The sequence below is a fragment of the Equus quagga genome, chromosome 11 (assembly GCF_021613505.1).
Source record: "Equus quagga isolate Etosha38 chromosome 11, UCLA_HA_Equagga_1.0, whole genome shotgun sequence".
Classification (NCBI taxonomy): domain Eukaryota; kingdom Metazoa; phylum Chordata; class Mammalia; order Perissodactyla; family Equidae; genus Equus; species Equus quagga.
Window position 1 is genome coordinate 17,356,365 of NC_060277.1, and position 18,200 is coordinate 17,374,564.

The 18,200-nt window shown below is 40.2% G+C and overlaps 1 protein-coding gene across 1 annotated transcript in view; it reads right to left on the reverse strand.

Moving 5' to 3' along the window:
• SLC35F1 (solute carrier family 35 member F1) overlaps positions 1-18,200 on the reverse strand; it is a 370,475-nt gene that overhangs the window by 146,681 nt on the left and 205,594 nt on the right. The window contains exon 2 of the mRNA XM_046676589.1: positions 2,335-2,510. Coding sequence (XP_046532545.1) covers positions 2,335-2,510 — 176 coding nt within the window. The remainder of the gene's footprint in view (positions 1-2,334; positions 2,511-18,200) is intronic.

Sequence of the window (18,200 nt, forward strand, 5' to 3'; positions counted from 1 at the left end):
CTCCAGATAGGGCGTTTTATAAATGGATTCTCTCCCTCACTGACTGGGGTGGACAGAATTTCCTCAGGCCCTCTTCAGTCTTCTTTCTAAAGATCCTTCAAGGTCCTTGCTGCTCCTAGTCCTTGGCTTCTTTCCAACTGTGTCTCTGCCCTGCCCACCCTCCCCACCCGCTCCTGGCACCATCTACAAACACATCCTCCTGACTCCATTGCTGTGTCTCGCTAGACCTTGCACTCGGGGTTAGTTTCTTACTCAGGGTTTTGAAACCCAAGAAAAATAAATCCCTCCCTTTGTTAAAAATTGTCTCCTTTCCCCGTTTCTGCCTCCCCATGGTCAAAGGGAGGCAGGGTGAGCCAGGAGGACACTTTCTGGACTAGGATGGGCCTCCACACTTCCTAGTTCTACAGCCTGGAACAAGTTCCTACACTGGCAGAGCTTTGGTTTTCTCACATATAAAATTTGGGATAATAATATCTATTTCCTTGGATTGAAGGAATAAAAGAGATAATTCACATATATAATGGCTAGTACATTATAAATGCTTAGTAGTAGGTATTATTATTAACTTTGGGTCTTTTTCTAAGTTTTGTTCTCTAGGCTTTTCACCTCTACCTGTATCTGTGAAATTTTTCTGTCTGTTTCTTAGAATGGCTTGATCTTATTTTTTTCCTGATGCAGGTTTTTGTTAGATCTCTGGACTCCCAGAAAGTAAGATGGACAAGAACCCAAAGACTAGCTGCCAGTCACCATTCGTGGTCTAGACTGTTTGGTTCTAAAAATCACTAGAAAAGATAAATGCCCAAGTTTCACGAGAATTTTTTTTTATTTGGTAATATTAGAGTATTGAAAACTATTCTTAATTTAATCTTACTATTCTTAATTATACTCCTTGTACTGGGCTAAATAATTCTATAAGAATTCTAAGCTATGGTTCAAGCTTTCCTCAAGTGAGTTTTAAGTCCAACTACAGAGCTCTCTGCTCTTCATACAACCAAAGTACACATCCCTCATGTTAACAGTGTCTCATAAGTGGATTTCTAATGATATACCTCTCCAATATCCCAACTTTCTGGAGTCCTTTCCTGGAGTGAGGCATTAATGGTAAAATAGCAGGTATAACTGTTAGACATCGAATTTATATCATTCAAAATCATCAGCTTGCAAATCACACTGAGGAAATATAGCTGAGACAATATTTATAACTTCTGGAGCTTGAGATTTTAGTTGAAATTTTATTCTTAAATTAATCATATCTCCTGATGTTAAATTTAAAAAAAAAATGCTGATAACATCAATTTTGGGGAAGTAAATGGAATTAGTTTCTTCAATACTTGAAACAAATCCAAAGTTAAACTGGAATTCAGCCTCAACTTGTTCATTTTATTCTCCCTCTAAGATGAAACCTAGTACTGGCCAAATCATTATAATTAAGCAATATTATTCTAGACAGCAATCCAAATAAAGTGAAAACTAAATACTGAGAAACAGTCCTTATAAAAGTTTCAAAAAAGTATGACTATTAAGATTGACGTATACAGCTATATATGTATCCTTATTTCTTATTAAGGTGTATAATTTTCTTCAAATCTATTCAAGATTATTTTTCAATGCATATTTACAGGTAACAGCTATGCTTGGGGGAAAATGGTTGGCTATTTCTGGGCCATAGATAAAGGTGCTTCCATCAGATTCAGTGGTATAACGATAAGGTTCTGAAACATACTCTCCAGAGATACACCCCAAGGATTTACACTGCAATTGCCCCTTTTTTCTGGCATTGACTCTTGGAGGACTTGTTTTATTGCTTCAGTTATTTTAAGCTTAGACAGAACACCTCACCTGACCTTTTGTGGTGGTTTTCTTTTCTTTTTTTTCCCCTTTGTTATTACAAAAGTTGTGTTTACTATTTTTATCTTTCTCGTGATACTTTCCCAAAGAACACATATTTGCCTGTAATTCTGTTGGATTTCCCAGGGCTGGCATTATTTAGGACAGCTGCATCGGGCCTGTTCCAGGTTCCAGGGAAGTGCTCAATTGAGATTCACTAGGGGTACCAGGAATGTTAACAGGAATTCAGATAGCAAGCAGTTGTACATTTCTGCCTATACACGCACTTCCTACTTCCTGCTGAATTCACACAATGTATGCTTCTTTGTGATTTATTCATTCATTGTGTTTGCTGTATTACCGCAAAATGGAAAAGAGAGATTTGGGGTTTTGAATTGTCTGATGATGCCGTAAGTGAAAAAAGTTAATCTGGTCATGGCTCATCATTCTTCTAGACATTTGGAAAAGAGAAACCAGGCTATATTCCTGGTGTTTCTGCATGCTTACCTTGTCTGACCGCTAGGGTGGTGGTATAAACCAAGAAGAGAAGGATGTAATTGAGGAAACTCTGGAAGACTGGTGTATTGGCATGGAAATCTTCTGACAGGTACTTGCTGGTCAAGCCAATTCCACAAATAAGGAGGGATAACACCTGGCCCAGAGCCACAGAGATTAACATCTCCCTGGGAAATAGAGAAACAAAACAAAGATCAGCAGGAAGTCCATTAAAACAATAACAGTTAAAATTTATTGAGCACTTGTGACATTCACTGGGCTAAGTGCAATAGCTAGTATTTCTTTTAATCCATCACGGCAATCCCACGAGGCAGGCACAACTATTACTGAAGTTTTACAGAGGAAGAAACCAGAGCTTGGAGGGGTTAGGGAATTTGCTTGCAGCCACATAACTAGGAAGTGGCAAAACGGGGATTTGAGACCAAATGATTCTGGCTTCTAGCCACTGCACTCCGGAGCCTGCAGGGAGATTAACATCATCCAGATGCCCACTGTCCAGATGCATTAACTAAGCGTTCAGAAACCTGACCAAGCACTTGAACGCTGACCAAGAGGGACCACATTCCAACCTTATCCTCTGGCTCTTGTACCGATAAAGGAAGACTCTTCTCTTTATAAACAGAAATCTCGTAGGTGAAGGGGCTGTACAAACCCCTGAAAACCCAGAAGGACCATCTCCTCTCCATTCCCGGATTTCGGATCTCTGTTTGCTCAAGGAAGCATTAGTAAATGCTAGTATTAGCTGTCCCCTGCTCAATTTACGACTAAAACTATAAGGAAATTCAGTGAGTGAGGTGGCCTAATAAAACATTTCAAACTCTGTAAATATTTTCTGTGGCTTTTCCCTAGGCACCTCCCCTGTCAGCTTCTGTAGTGGGGACTAGAGGCAAAGGTCAAGGGGTTCATTTTGCTTGGGTTTTATGGACACATATACCTGCGTGCTCTCTGTAGAGCCTCTGTAAGAGCCTCTGGAAATATAAAGCAGGCTTCTGCCCTCCCCAAAAGTCTCCTCTGACTTTCCTGGTTTAGTTATAGAAACTGCAATATAAAATAAGCAAGGGGTACTATTTCTAAACAAAAAATCATTAGGCAGATGATTTGCAGTGTTACATGTTTCCTCCCCCATGACAGATGTGAGTCCATCTCTGGAGGGGGCACAAAGTTCCAGGCAGATACCTTGGTGCTATCTCGCTTTAAAAAAAAAGGCATTTGTTGCCCTTTGTTCACTCCATTTGCTTCCATGAGGAGGAAAAATTGTGGCAAGGCATGTGGGTCCCTGAGGTTAACCTGTAACATATTGATATAAGCTTCTCATTGGTTGCTGGTGTCCAGGTACTGGCCCCCAACCCCTGAATCCAATCTTTATAAGGAGTCAAAGAGATATCTTTAAACGTTTAAGTCCACTGCTTAAAACTCAACAGTGGTACCCTATAGAATACAGTGATTTATAAGGCCTGTGGTAGACCACATACAAAGATGGCTGCCAACATCTCCTCCCATCCTGCTACATTCAGGCTGCTCTTCCCAAAGGGAGGTGGGGTCTTTTTTTCCTTTTCTGGAAGATGAGCTGGTCTTGGGACTTGCTTTGACCAACAGAATGTAAGGGAAGTGATGTCATGTGACTCCTGAGCCTAAGCTTTACGCAGCTCTACAGCTTCCATTTTTCGCCCTCTTAGGATACAGCTTACATGTAAAGTACTAATTAGACTAATGAACGCTGAGAGACCACCTGGAAAGAGAAAGAGACCCAACCAGCCACCCCAGCTGAAGCATGAGACGAGTGAGGGTCCTGGAACCTCCTGTCCCAGAGAAGCTGTGCCAGCCTGTGCCACATGGAGTGGAGATGGACCATCCCCAGAGATTGCTGCCCACTTGGAGAATTGTGTGAAATAACCAGGGGCAGTGGTTGCCTTAGGGCATGAAGTTTGCAGTGGTTTGTTAGGCAGCAACGGGTAACTGAAACAGGGTCCTACACGCCCTCCCTCCATTCCTTCTCCTTCTGGAGGTTTACTTCCTACTTCTACCATTTTATTCTTCCATGAAGCCAGAGCTCCATCCTTCCAGAGCTACTTGCACTTCACAATCAGTCATGGTCTTCTTTGCCTGCATTCCTTTGAGCATATTATTATTTCCAGAATGTTCATCCTGCTTTTGTCACTCTGACTCCTTTTTGTCTCTCAAGACTTAGCTTTTATGTCACTCCCTTTGAGAAGTCTCCCCGGCCCTCTCTTCCCTGGGATGCATCTCCTTTACTTCTGTATTGTTGTATTATAATTACTGCTTTTATACCTTTCCCCACTGCCAGACTGTGAATTTTGTACAGTGTTCTTCATTGCATCTACAGCTGGGCAATACCAATCAGAGAAAGTAGAAAATGCAGAGATTCAAAGACAGTGCAGAGGTAGGCCCAGGCAACAATGAACAGTTTTGTTGAAGTGAAAGAGTGATAGAAAAAAAAGAAAGGCAGAGGTAAAGAGAAGAACCAGAATTAACTTGATGGTTTTTAAGCCAGTCTAAGAGAAGTATCACATTCACTAAAGAAAATCATGATAAGGAGTTCGTTCTAGTGGAAATATAAATATTTTTTGTATTTTGAATTTAGGTTGCCAGATGAACTCCCAAACGATCCAGCAACACTGGAATCATGGGATCAGAGTTGTAGAGGGAGGTCAACCAGGAGATAAACATGGAAGTTACACACACAAGAGTGATGGCTAAAGTACTGGAAATGGATACTACCAAGGAAGGAAGAAGAAGAGAGAGAGTAAGAGGGCCTGGGGAAAGTCCTTGGGGCACCCCTAAATTGGGGTTAGGGGAGAAAGAAGAGGCACATCACTGAAGACAGAAGTGGTTAGAGGCTGAAGGGAGAACCAGGATAGTTCTTGGTCCCTTGGAAACCAAGGGCACAGAGACCTTCATGAAAGGCATAGTTGTAATATTGAATGTTGCTTAGAGGGGAGGGAAGATGAGGATCAATGGGAGATGATTTGTAGTCACTACCTGCCTTTGAAAGACCAGTTTTGGCTGAGTGGAGAGTACCAGAGCAATACTGGTGTCAGGGAAACCGAGGGAACAGACAACTTCACAGAGGGGATAGTTAGTGGTGACTACGTGGACAGCAAGTGGCGAGACATAAAAGTGCTGACTTTGAAGAAGTTTGATCTTATCACCATATAATAACAGCAATGATAGTTAAACATATTTAAAATGGCTTAAAATTAATTTAGAGTGGATTCATGATTATACTCTCATTGGGTCACTCGATAATTTGCATAATAACTTACATCCTTAAGTGGAAGAGAAATAGAGAGAGTTACAGCTAAAGATACCAGAGTTGCTCCTGACACTGAGTATGTCCATAGGAGAATGCTGTTTATGGAGAGTGTCTCCTTGGGAAAAGAAGGTTGAAACAACTGCTGTGACATAGTAATTCCTACAGCTGCTTAAATTACAACCATGGCAACATTCTGAACAAAATCAAGCCACAAAAAACGACAGTACTTACATAAGAGAATAAAATTTTAGTCCTTCTGATGTATGTGTGTCAATATACTATAAAACTGCTTTCTACTTGCCAGACACTATATAGTCAAAGATGAATAAGACACAGTCCTTGTCACTGAGGAGCTGCTAAACCAAGATTTTGGAGCTTAGTTCCCAAATAAGTTACTACAAAATGGAGCTAGTTAAGATGAAATAACAATAACAACTCACATTTAATAAGTTCTTACTATGTGCCAAGTCCTGGACTCAGACTTATACATACTGTCCTATTTAATCCTCACAATAACTTTATAAGGCAGATATTATTATGTTCCACTTCATAGATAAGTAAACTGATGCGTATAGAGGTTAAGCAACAAGTCCAAGGTCACAGGGCTAGGAAAGGGGAGATTTTAGATGGAATCTAGGTTATATGATTCCAAATCCCAATTTCCTAATTACTATGTTATATCATTATGCCGCCAAAAAAATACTCTGCCCTCACAGAGGGCACAGAGCACAGTGCTAGAAACCTACGTGGCTAGTTTCCAGAAATATTCTGGGGAAGGTGAAGACAAAAAATCCAGCCAGATTGACTGATGAAAAGTCTTCCACCAAGATATCTGTCACGTGTGCCTTTCAGGAAGAGGTCACCACAAGCCTATTCTTGTTTCTTTAGCCAAACAAAACAGCAGATCTGCTGCATTCAATTTCTGCTTTTAATTAGTGGCCATGTCATTCAGCTGTTACTGGTATGATTTGATAGAAAACACAATTTATGATTTTATCTGTCATGCTGATAAACATGACTTGTAAAACAGGAAGGCGTGGAAGGGACCTTTTATCAGATTAGCTCAGGAGTCCTTTCTCAACTGTAGGGAGCTAGATACTGCAGCTGCTGCTGTCTGCACATCTGAGCTGAGTTGCTACAGTCACCAAAGCAAAAGAAATAACTAAATAAATAAAAATATAAATAAACCTAGATGTTGACACTCTGCTAACACTCCCCTATCCCGCCCTGCCCTGCCCTCTTCCTCTCGTCAAATTCTCTTCTGTTCTCTTTTAGCACAGGACAGATCCTTTTGGTGATCTGCTTCACAAAATGTTCTCCCTACCACTCTCTCTGTTTTAGGATCTTTTCAGTTTATTTAATGACACCTTATCCCTCTGAACTATTTTTTTCCCAGAGGTGACATCACAGTAGATCTATGATCTCTTCACCTAACTCCTCATAATCTTAAGGCATCATCTTCTCCAGAAAGCCTCCCCTTGGCCACTCTCTGCTCCCCAAGGCTGAGTTAACTATCCTCAACCTTATGCTCCCATCTCCACCCATACTCAACATACTGCGTACTCATGAGCTCCTGAAAAGAAGGAAGTGTATTCTATTCATTTGTGTGTTCCTGCTGCCTTGTGGACTGCTGGATGGAAAGGAAATAGATGTTCAATAAATACAGAATGAATGAACGAACAAAGTTCCAAGTGAACAATTATCTACAAACGAAAAGAGCGAAGTCTTAGAAGATTTGAAAGATGGCTGCTTATCACATCTTGAAAAACTACTAGCTCTGAAAGACGAAAACAACTTCATTTTTACTGTATTCCATCTGCAAGTTAGACACTGAGATTAATAAGCTATTTTCTGGTGCATTTCTGAACAAACCTGCTAAGGTGCTATCTTGCAAAAATGATGCTATATACGGTTCCGGGTGGAATTTTGCACAGGGAGCTGTTGGTTATTCATGTAGTGTATAGAATAGCACACCAGATGCATTCTAACGTAAGGTACATAGTTCCCATAATTTTAGTAGCAGAAGTGGAGAGGAGACTATGATACACATTTTCATCTTCTTTGTTTATGCATTTAAAAGGACATCCTATCCACTTTAAATTCAGAATGACTAGACAATGAAAAATGCATGAGTCTCAGGAAAAATAGTGCTGCTGGAAGCTGAATACCTGTTATAAAAGGGCTTGTATGCATAAAGACTGACAGAACCATTACCACAAGCACTTTGTTCTATTAAAGAAATAAACTTTAGAATCTTGTGAATCGACTTGTATTACAAATCAGATATTCAAAATAATATGATTTAAAAGAAAACACATATTGAATTTTGTTTTCTTTCCTTAGTTGTAAGAATACATTCTTTTAAAAAGGCATGAAAAATTTCAACATGGTATTACATAATCATATTGCGGTGTAATTCTTTGGCATAAGAGTGGAACAATTATGTTATCATCTTGAATTAGAGCACATCAACCTTTCTGTAGAGACATCTTCATCCTGATAACTATTCTCAGGCAGGTCGTGTCAGATCTGAGTCAGTATGTGACTTCAGATATGTACACCTAAACAACACTTAAGTATACTGCCTTGACTAAAACCAATACCACTTGAACATGGGAGAAACATGTGTTCTACTATGTTCTTTGACAAGATTCTTATTTTCAGAAGTTAGGAGATTGGCTTCTTGAAGCTCTTTGCCGAAAGCTTTTATCATATTTAAGTATTAATTAGACTTCCACGTAACAAGATTATTATGCAAGAAGCAAATATACATCTCCAGAGGTTTAACATTAATTGGAGTTTCTTTGCCTCAGATTCTGTATTCATGGAGTTTAATCTGTTCTCTGGTAGCAGGCTTTTGGTTTTTAGAGAAAACCAACTAAGCCACAAGGAAGCCCTCTTAAACAATATTTCACTGAGTCTGTGATGTCCTAAGGGTAGGAGACATTTGAAACTAGTGTGAGAGGATGAGTCACAAATACATACATACATTGTACGCTGTATGTCTAGAGAAGCGGTACGGAAGAGTGAAAAGCACCAAATAGGGAGTTGGATGCCCCTGGCTCTTGAGTTTCACTACTAAATCTCCATGATCTTGGGCATCTGCCACTTTGGGCTTGCATTCCTTCGCGTAAGTAAGGATATTATAATTGGTGAGTGTGTAAGACACTTCTTATGCTCCCCTTCATATCCTCTTGGTCTCACCTATCTCTAAGGTCTCTGGTCACTTACTCTAGCTCCAGTAGTGGCTGCCATGACCAACTCTGCATAGACTACAGCCAACACTATGTGGGCACAGCCCAGTGGCCCCATGCCTCATACCCATCCTGTGCACCTTTGTGCTTCTACTCTGGGGATTCCAAGTGGATCCGGAGAGCCAGACCTTGTGGAAACCTGCTTCGTGCCCACTCATCAGCAACCTGGGAGTGCAGGGGAATCATTGCACTTGACCACTAGGAAACTATAGCAGACAAATTCTTCCTTCTTCCTCCCCTGGGCAGACTGACCTGAGAAGCAGTCACTTCCACAGGCTCTCTGAAGATGGTCCCGCCTCTCAAGGTGCTCTGTTGGCTACTCTGCGCCCTTGTATGGTCTCTCCCTCCTTCTCTTCCCCACTCTGCTCCCTGAGGTTACAGTCCTTAAAGAAAGAAGCAGTATACGAGTCTGTTTTCTGAGGAACTCAGGCTAAGGCAATGAGCTTTTTCTTTCCTTCTACTCCATAATTTTGACAATTTTAGAAGATGCTGGTGTGTAACCTTCAACTCTTGAAATTGGTGTTTTCTATCTAAAGTCTATTCCTTTTGTGTATTTGATTAAACTCTTTGGTAGCTGACTTACCAACAGTGTTTACTTATTTAGTATGTGCAAACTCTGTGGGCTATGGGATTAGCCACAGAGAAATAGATCAGATGGTAGCATTTGCCAAGACCTGCCGAGTGCAGGTTATGAGAAAGGAATGTTTGGTCCCTGCCTCCAAGAAGCTTAGAGCATGCAACATAAAGAAGTAAAACTATCTGAAGTGAGAACGTAAAAATACCTAAGTACTCAAAGTGAGTCGATGTAAAACTGCCAAAAGTTAGTGAGGTAATTTCAATCTTTAAACTTAAGCAAAGCAAATCTGGAAAAGTTTCATGGAGAGCACAGTGTTGAGTCTTTCTTTTCTTTTAAATAAAGGAAGAGATGTAATTTGGTATTGTGAAGTTGGCATGTCATTCCAGGAAAGAGAATGCTGTGCTGTCTCGGATGCAGAGATCGGCACACAGAATCACTTGGCTGGCCAGTGAGAATCACAGGAATAGCAGAGATGGATAAAGACAGGTAAGCGGCAGAGAAACCTAAGGCGTAGGGTAGAGTTTTAATTCAGTAGGAATCGTTCTTTGCAATTTCTGAGCAAGGGAAAGGAAGGAAGCTCCTGCCATGAGATCCCCAAATTTCTCTGCTCACTCCATTCCTTAGAACCAAATCCTGCTTTTATCATGGGGAAAAAGTTTCCATAAGAAGCAAGATTGATGATCCAGGTATCTCTTTGTGTAAGTGGGGCACCCTGAAACTCTGTCCAGCATCCTCAGACTGCTGGCTGCAGTCTCCTAATACGTGCTATTTCAGATGTTCAGCATGGCTTTCTATGCATCAACATTATTTGCTGACAGAAGAATGCATTTTATTCTGTTGCTATCTTGCTTTTCTTGTGTGTTACAATCATCTTTACAGTGACAAAAAGAGGAGAAATTTCTCCAAAAGTATGAGGATATTGATCATTTCTTAATAAGAACTACCAACTGAGGCTAATTACAGTTATTATTACATTCAATGAAATTTTTGTATTTACTTATTTGCTGAGGAAGATTTGCCCTGTGCTAACATCTGTGCCAATCCTCCTCTATTTTTTTGTATGTGGGACACCTCCACCGCTTGTCTGGTGAGTGGAGTAGATCCACATCCGGGAGCTGAACCTGCGAACCCGGGCTGCTGAAGTGGAGCACGCAGAACTTTAACCAGTTGGCCACGGAGCTGGGCCTATAATGGAATTTTTTAAAGTATTGGATTGCATGACTTTAAATGTAACCCCTTACCCTTTGAAAAATTACAGAAGGTATCTTTATGTTATAGTTGCTTAGTTTTTTAATTGCTTCCTAACATTGGGTCAGGTAATATCTTAAGACATACTGTACACTTAGAGTGAAGTCCATCTTTAATAAAAGTAGAAGTAAATTCATATTTAAATTTGTCTTATTGACAATTACAAATTTTAGTTAATATTTTTGTTACATATGATTAGATTTTATTGTATTTGTTTTAGTTTGCAATGATGAAGTGAAGGAAGGTGAGGTTAAGAATAAGAGAAGTTTCAACTAAGCAAATTTTTAAATTTATTTATGGTGCAATTTGGTCTTATCTTTGACCCTCAGCTTTTGTGTAGGAATCTTTTAAGCCAGCAGTCCTCTTTGTGACATTTAGGTACCGAGGTGATATAATCGCTAAATCCTTTAATCAGACCCACATAAACTGGGTGAGGTCAAGGGGGCCACCCCCTCTGATAGCAGAACATCCACTCCTCTGTCAAAGAAACTCATATACCTTAAAAGAGTTAACCATCTCAAGAGGACAGTCACAAGAGAACACACATTACATGATTCCATTTCTATGACATGTTCAGAACAGGCAAATCTAGAGAGACAGCAAGGAGACGGCTGGTTGCTGAGGGCCACGTGGTTGAGGAGATGGGCAGTGATAGCAAAAGGTATGGGGTTTCTTTTTAGGTGATGAAATGTTCTAAAATTGATGGTGGTGTTAGTTGCACATATCTATACTAAATATCAATACACTAAAAACCATGGAATTGTACACTCACAATGAGTGAACTGTATGATATGTGAATTCTATCTCAATAAAGCTGTTATTAAAAAGAAAGAAAGAGGAAGAAGGAACGAAGAGAGGAAGGAATAAAATAGAAAAGGAAAAAAGATAAAGAAAAGAAAAAGGAAATTACACTGCAGTTAAAAAATAAAGCTTTAACCCTCTGATCTGCAAATCGAGTGACTGCACCAGTGTCAATTTACATGTTAAAAATCAGTCAAACTGAATTACTTTCTTATTTTTTTCCACGTATAAAATAAAGATGTTTTTCTTTTCACATATAAAATAAGGATAATATTTTCTTCCCAGATGCCAGGGGATCATCTTGTACTCTCCCTTGAGATGTGTACTCTCACTTTGGAGACAACTGACTTAAAAGATAAGTTTTTAATCAGGAGCTTGTAAGGTAAGAACCTTTGTCGTCTTCCTCCAGAGAACCAGCATGGAGTCATAAAATGAGAACACGTCTTCAAAATGGACAGATGTGGATTTGGATCTGGATCCTGACTTTGCCACTAACTAGCTGAGACTTATTTTCTGCACCTATACATGAGGATAATAATACATATCCCATGGGGCTGTCATGAGGACTAAATGTGATCGTTTATATCAACTGCCTACTACAGTATCTGGCTCATGGCAAATGCTCGGAATAATAGCTCTTATTACCTTTGAGTGTGCTTTGGAAGTACCAATACGCTTATTAATTACCTAAATCTTATCTATATAATTGCATCATGATACATTTAAGACAAAAACTAGAGAAAATATCGCTAACATGCATCCCAGACTTATCTCCTCAAATTTTGACTAAATAAAATTTATTCCCAAATTTAGAAAGTTTAAAGGATTCAGAAACTGGGGAAGGGAAGCAAGAAAGAAATGAAGAATATTTAGTCTTACCTGACATGACTATTAGGAAACTAACAGATCTTAGTTTTAAATAGGAATTTATGACTCAAGTTCTCACACTTGCTGGCATCTCCTTTGAAAATAGGAAGAAGGTGACAACACTTTTAAGCCGACTGTGTTGCTGTTTTCTTTTTTTTGCGCATTTTTAAATGACTTTGACATTTTTCATTACAAAATGCTTTTAACTTTGCGTTTTGAATTATGTTAGCGAATCCTGAGGCCAAAGGGCAAACATTTAACTTTAAAATCTATTGAATAAATGAAAACAGAGAAAGTATGCAAGCGCACTGATGACTCACTTTCTTTTAAAATAAAGCCCCATGTCAAATTCCATTATTTTACCACATACTTCCCAAATTTGTATGCGTGAAGTGTAGTGTTTTTGAAGTAGAGCAAATTGAGGAAATTAGATTCCACTAAGTGCTGAACTTCTCCACACACAATTAAAACCTGCTTGAAAAATATATAATCAACTAAGACCATCAATTTTGCCTTTTATTTGGAACGGCATGCAGGGAACCTGGGATAAATAAGTAGAGAAGCCACAGCTCATTTTAGAAGATAAATATATCTGGCTTTTGCTTTCAAGCAATAAAAGGATTCTCTGAGTGGAGGCTAGCTTTTTCCTTCATCATTCTTGGCATCAAAAGATGACTCCGATTGCCCCATAACAAGGCTTTGACAATAAAGGAGTAATTTCATCTCAGTTTCTCTGACAGACTGCCTTGAAAAACAACTCAAAACTACATCAAAATCCAGTTTTTGCAGCATGGGCTAGACAAAATTTATTCTAGAGGTAAAGGTCTTCTATAAGAATGAAAATTGGATATTTTCCATCATTAAGTATTATAATGACTAGGAAGAAATTTGACCTGTTGAAATTTCTTCTATATGAAAGATTCTAACTAGCTAAAAAAAAAAAAACTATTATTTCCACTTCTGCTCAGCTTCAGGGGAAAAGGCAATTAAAAGGAAGGGATGTCCGGGGCTGGCCCCGTGGCTGAGTGGTTAAGTTTGCGCGCTCCGCTGCAGGCAGCCCAGTGTTTCGTTGGTTCGAATCCTGGGCGCGGACATGGCACTGCTCATCAGACCACGCTGAGGCAGCATCCCACATGCCACAACTAGAAGGACCCACAACGAAGAATATGTAACTATGTACTGGGGGGCTTTGGGAAGAAAAAGGAAAAAATAAAATCTTTAAAAAAAAAAAAAAAAGGAAGGGATGTCCTTAAGTGAGAAATCCCAAAAGTTTCTCAACATCTTTTAAGACGGAAGAGGACAGAAGGCTAGGCCGGTGGGAGTGCTTCTGAGGCAGGGCAATCAAAGGATTTTTAAAAGCTTGATGGGGTGGAAGCCTGGTGGAGAAAAGAAAAAGCAATAAAATTAAGTTGATGAATTTGTTAAAAGACCGTTCAGGTTGGTTCTTGAGGTACAAAATGTTCCGCCTTTTTAAAAGGTACCAAGACTAAGCATTGTGGCAAAAATATCAGGCCAAATGAAAACATCAGGCTGATTACCAACCAAAGATGCAACAGTGACTTTTATTCTGAAAATGAGCCTTCTCATTAAATTCGTGTTCTGTGTAAAAGAGATTAGCCTGCTCTTGTAAGTGGAGCCACTGCCGAGGCTATGACTGAAAACCAGTCTCAGGCCCTCAAGCTGTGGGAACCCACTGACACTTTCTTTAAGAACAAGGAAGAAAAAAAATGAAGGATCACCTTAGCGCACATAAATTGTACACTCAGCATTGTCCTACTTGAGCTTATCGTGAAATAATCTGTTAAGGAACGAGGTGGTGCTCTGATAGACCTGGCTTCGTGAAATCCGGTCCCCAGGATGGGAAGGGATGGGGTGCGGTGGCTTCATAACTTTCCCCAGGGCTTCAGTCTAGTCTGCTTTTTGACAGCAGCCCTTTTACAGTGTAGACTGCTGGGGAAAGCAGTCACTTACTACGTCTCCAACGGAAACCACTTACAAACCACCTTTCCTCTCTTTTCTCTTCTGCCAAGACTGGAGTAAATCCAGGTAACCTCAGACCTGTGCCCCATTTCACCCAACTCACCCGTCTCCCCTAGAAAAGGCTGCAACCATGTTTCCAAACTGTCCGAGGCTCAAAGGGCGTCCAATGAGCATGTGGCAAAATACCGAAAAATAGAGCCTTAGGATTTTGTCTTCCAAATTAAAAAAATGCGAGTGGCCTAATTCAATTTTTTACTGTTCTGCTAAAGGGGAAATTAAGTAAAACTTTAAGAGCTAAAAAAGAAACACTCCAATTTAATTCTGATGATATTTTTTGCTGAAGGTATGTTTTCTATCTCCCTCCCTCCCCACGCCCCCCATGCCTAAGTTCTTGGAACCATCTGATGCTCCTTAGCTGCAACAGCTGCCGGGACGCAGCCTGGTGGCTGAGAAGAACGCCGAGGCATTGTGACAGCTTCAGCACACTGGGAAACCAGGAGGGCAGTGGGCTCACCTTCTACTTGTGAACGCCTCAGCTATAAGCAATTTGGGATCAAGAAGACATAGGGAAAAGACACTTGTTATTCCCCTTTGTATCTTGAATCACAGAAGCATACAGCCTTGGAGGACTTCTGCTGTGTTAAAGTGAGCATGGCCACCAACAACCCAAAAGACAGTCCGATGGCTCTCCTTCTGGAAAGTGAACTATTAAGTCAGCACCCTTCCAGTGGTGCTTACATAGCACCCATGTGGTGCCAGGCCCCTTAAGATTGTCACTAAGACCAACTGTATCCCAGTATGGCATGTCTATTCCTTAACAGAAAAACAAGTTCCAGGCACGTTGGTATTTTGAATTGTCCCTACAGAAGAGAGTTTCAAACTCCATCTTTGGTCCTCTTGACACTCTAAATTTTTGTTTGTTTCTCCAGCTTCATTGAGGTATGATTGACAAACAAAAATTGTATATTTTTAGGTTGTACAACATGACTTTTTTTTTATGAGGAAGATTGGCCCTGAGCTAACACCTGTTGCCAATCTTCCCTTTTATGCTTGAAGAAGATTGGTGCTGAGCTAACCTCTGTGCCAATCTTCCTTTATTTTGTATGTGGGATGCCACCACAGCATGGCTTGATGAGTGGTGTGTAGGTCCACACCCAGGATCCAAACCTGCAAACCCCAGGCTGCCAAAGTGAAGCAGCCACACCTAACCACTATGCCACCAGGTCAGCCCTCAATGTGATTTTTTTAAAGGTATACAACATGATTGTTTAATATACTTATCATTGTGAAATGATTACCGCAATCAAGTCAATTTAATAGATCCATAACCCCACACACTTAGATTTTTTTTGGTCTGATAAGAACACTTAAGATCTACTCTCTTAGCAAATTTCAAGTAAACAATACAGTATTAACTACAATCACCATGCTGTACATTAGATCCCCAGAACTTATTCATCTTATAACTGAATGTTGCTGCTCTTTGACCATCCTCTCCCTATTTTCCCCAGCCCCCAGTCCCCGGGAACAACTGTTCTACTCTCATGTTCTATGAGTTTGACTTTTTTAGATTAAACACTACTGTGAGATCATACAGTATTTATCCTTCTGTGTCTGACTTATTTCACTTAGCATAATGCCCTCCAGGTTCATCCATGTTGTTGCAAATGGCAGAATTTCCTTCTTTTTATGGCTGAATAATATTCCTCTGTGTGTGTGTGTGTGTGTGTCTGTGTGTTATGCCACATTTTCTTTATCCCTTCATCTGTCTAGGGATACTTAGGTTGTTTTCATATTGTGGCTATTGTGAAATATGCTGCAATGAACATGGGAGCATAGATATCTCTTAGAGACACTGATTTCATTTTCTTTGGATATATACCTAGATGTGGGATTGCTGGATCACATGGTAGTTCTAGTTTTAATTTTGGAGGGAACTTCCATACTGTTTTCCATAATGACTCTACCAAGTTAGATTTCCATCAATGGTATGCAAGCGTTTCCTTTTCTCCATATCCTTGCCAAAACTTGTTGTCTCCTGTCTTTTTGATAACAGACATCCTAACAGGTGTGAGGTGCTTTGGTTTGCGTTGCCCTGATGAGCACATGAGCACCTTTTCATGTACCTGTTGGCTATTTGTGTGTCTTCTTTGGAAAAACGTCTATTCAGGTCCTTTGCTCACTTTTTTTAAATCAGGTTACTTGTTTTTTTACTATTGAGTTGTATGAGTTCCTTATATGTGTTGGAATATTAACTCCTTTATCAGATAAATGGTTTGCAAATATTTTCTCCCATACCCTAGATTACCTTTTTCATTTTGCTGAGTGTTTCCTTTGCTATGCAGAAGCTTTTTAATTTGAAGTGGTCCACTTGTTTATTTTTGCTTTTGTTGCCTGTGCTTTTCGATTGCCATTTTGAAGTTTTAACAGTGACTGTGAAGGAGATTTAACTAGAGTCTGAATATCATTTCTTCTCCTCTGTTGATCCATTTACGTGTGTGAGTCTGCTGAAAACAAGGGAGAGGCTGAAAAGATATCCTTTTTGGAAGTATAAGTGAACTGATACCTGAAGTACCTGTCTCAGCAGCGCACACATTGCCAAAGGGATTAAATTCAAATGTGTCGTGCATGGCATGCATAATAAGGTACAGAGTTTGTTTCCCTTAGCGCTCCCAAGGACCAGTTAGCTTATGCATGAAGTGGATTATTTTGGATAGAGTACTGCAGGGTCAAACAACTCCACCGCATCTTTACAGTAAAAATAGCAAATAAAATGAATCAAGGTGCAGCTTGTCAAATGATGTACGCATTCTCCTGAATTTAATTGAATTCTAATTAAATTACTTGGAGTAAGATAAATCAGATTATTTTTCAAGCGCGTTTTAGAAAAACCTAAAGAAGTTCTATGAGTGAAAAAGGTAGAGTGGGCTTTGTTTAATGACTCAGTTGCCGGCATGTTCCCTTGGGGTGAATATGATATGTTCCCTTGAAGTGAGTAAGAGGTCAAGCTGCCCTTGGGTCATCTCTTCCCTGAGAGAGACAGATATTACATTAACTTCAGAAAGACTGGCTGAAAAGAGACTAGGATTTACTTTATGTTGATAGCAAAAAAATTTATTGAGGCACTTAGTTGTGTGGTTTTCCCCCTATATTTTTTCCTCTCAGGTTTTGAGTTCCTGGGCCTCAGAACAGTTTCCATTGGGAAGGGAAACAGAGGGCTGAAACAAATCTTCCTTTGGTTTCTGGAATCCCATGGAAGGGATCTGTTAGGGGCAGGGAAGACAGACATCAACTAGAGGGAGGAGGGCACAGAAGTATCAAGTTGGGGGAAGATTCCCCAAGATTAGGGTAGATTGCACATGTGAGAGGGGCCCAGACCCACCCCGCTCATGCCCCTCATGGGAGGGGAGGGTTGCAGACACCTAGGCAGAATGGCTTGGTAGACCATTTAGGGAAACCGTATCCAAGAACCAAGATTCCCAGCTTGAATAGGTTTCTGTGCCCAAGGGTGGCATAAAACCCTCAAAGCTTGTGGATTCCAAGGGACAGTGTAGGCTTGGAAACTATGTATACTGGTGGGCCAGTGTGTTTTGATGTACCTAAGACCCTGAGTCACCTGGCCCTAAAGGAATGGGTGGGGTTGGCAGGAGAGGGATGTAAGGGTTTGGGGTGAATTTGGAGTAGGAAAGGGAACCCCCTTCCCCAAATGGCTGAGAGAATTTCCTCTGAGTCCAGGGCAAAGAGAACTTGGAGTCAGATTTAATTTGTTTTGTGGAAATTTGTAGAACAGAAGGTCTCGGTTTCTTCCACTCTTGGAAAAGTTTATTTCCACTTTGGTTAGCAAGGAAGTCACTCA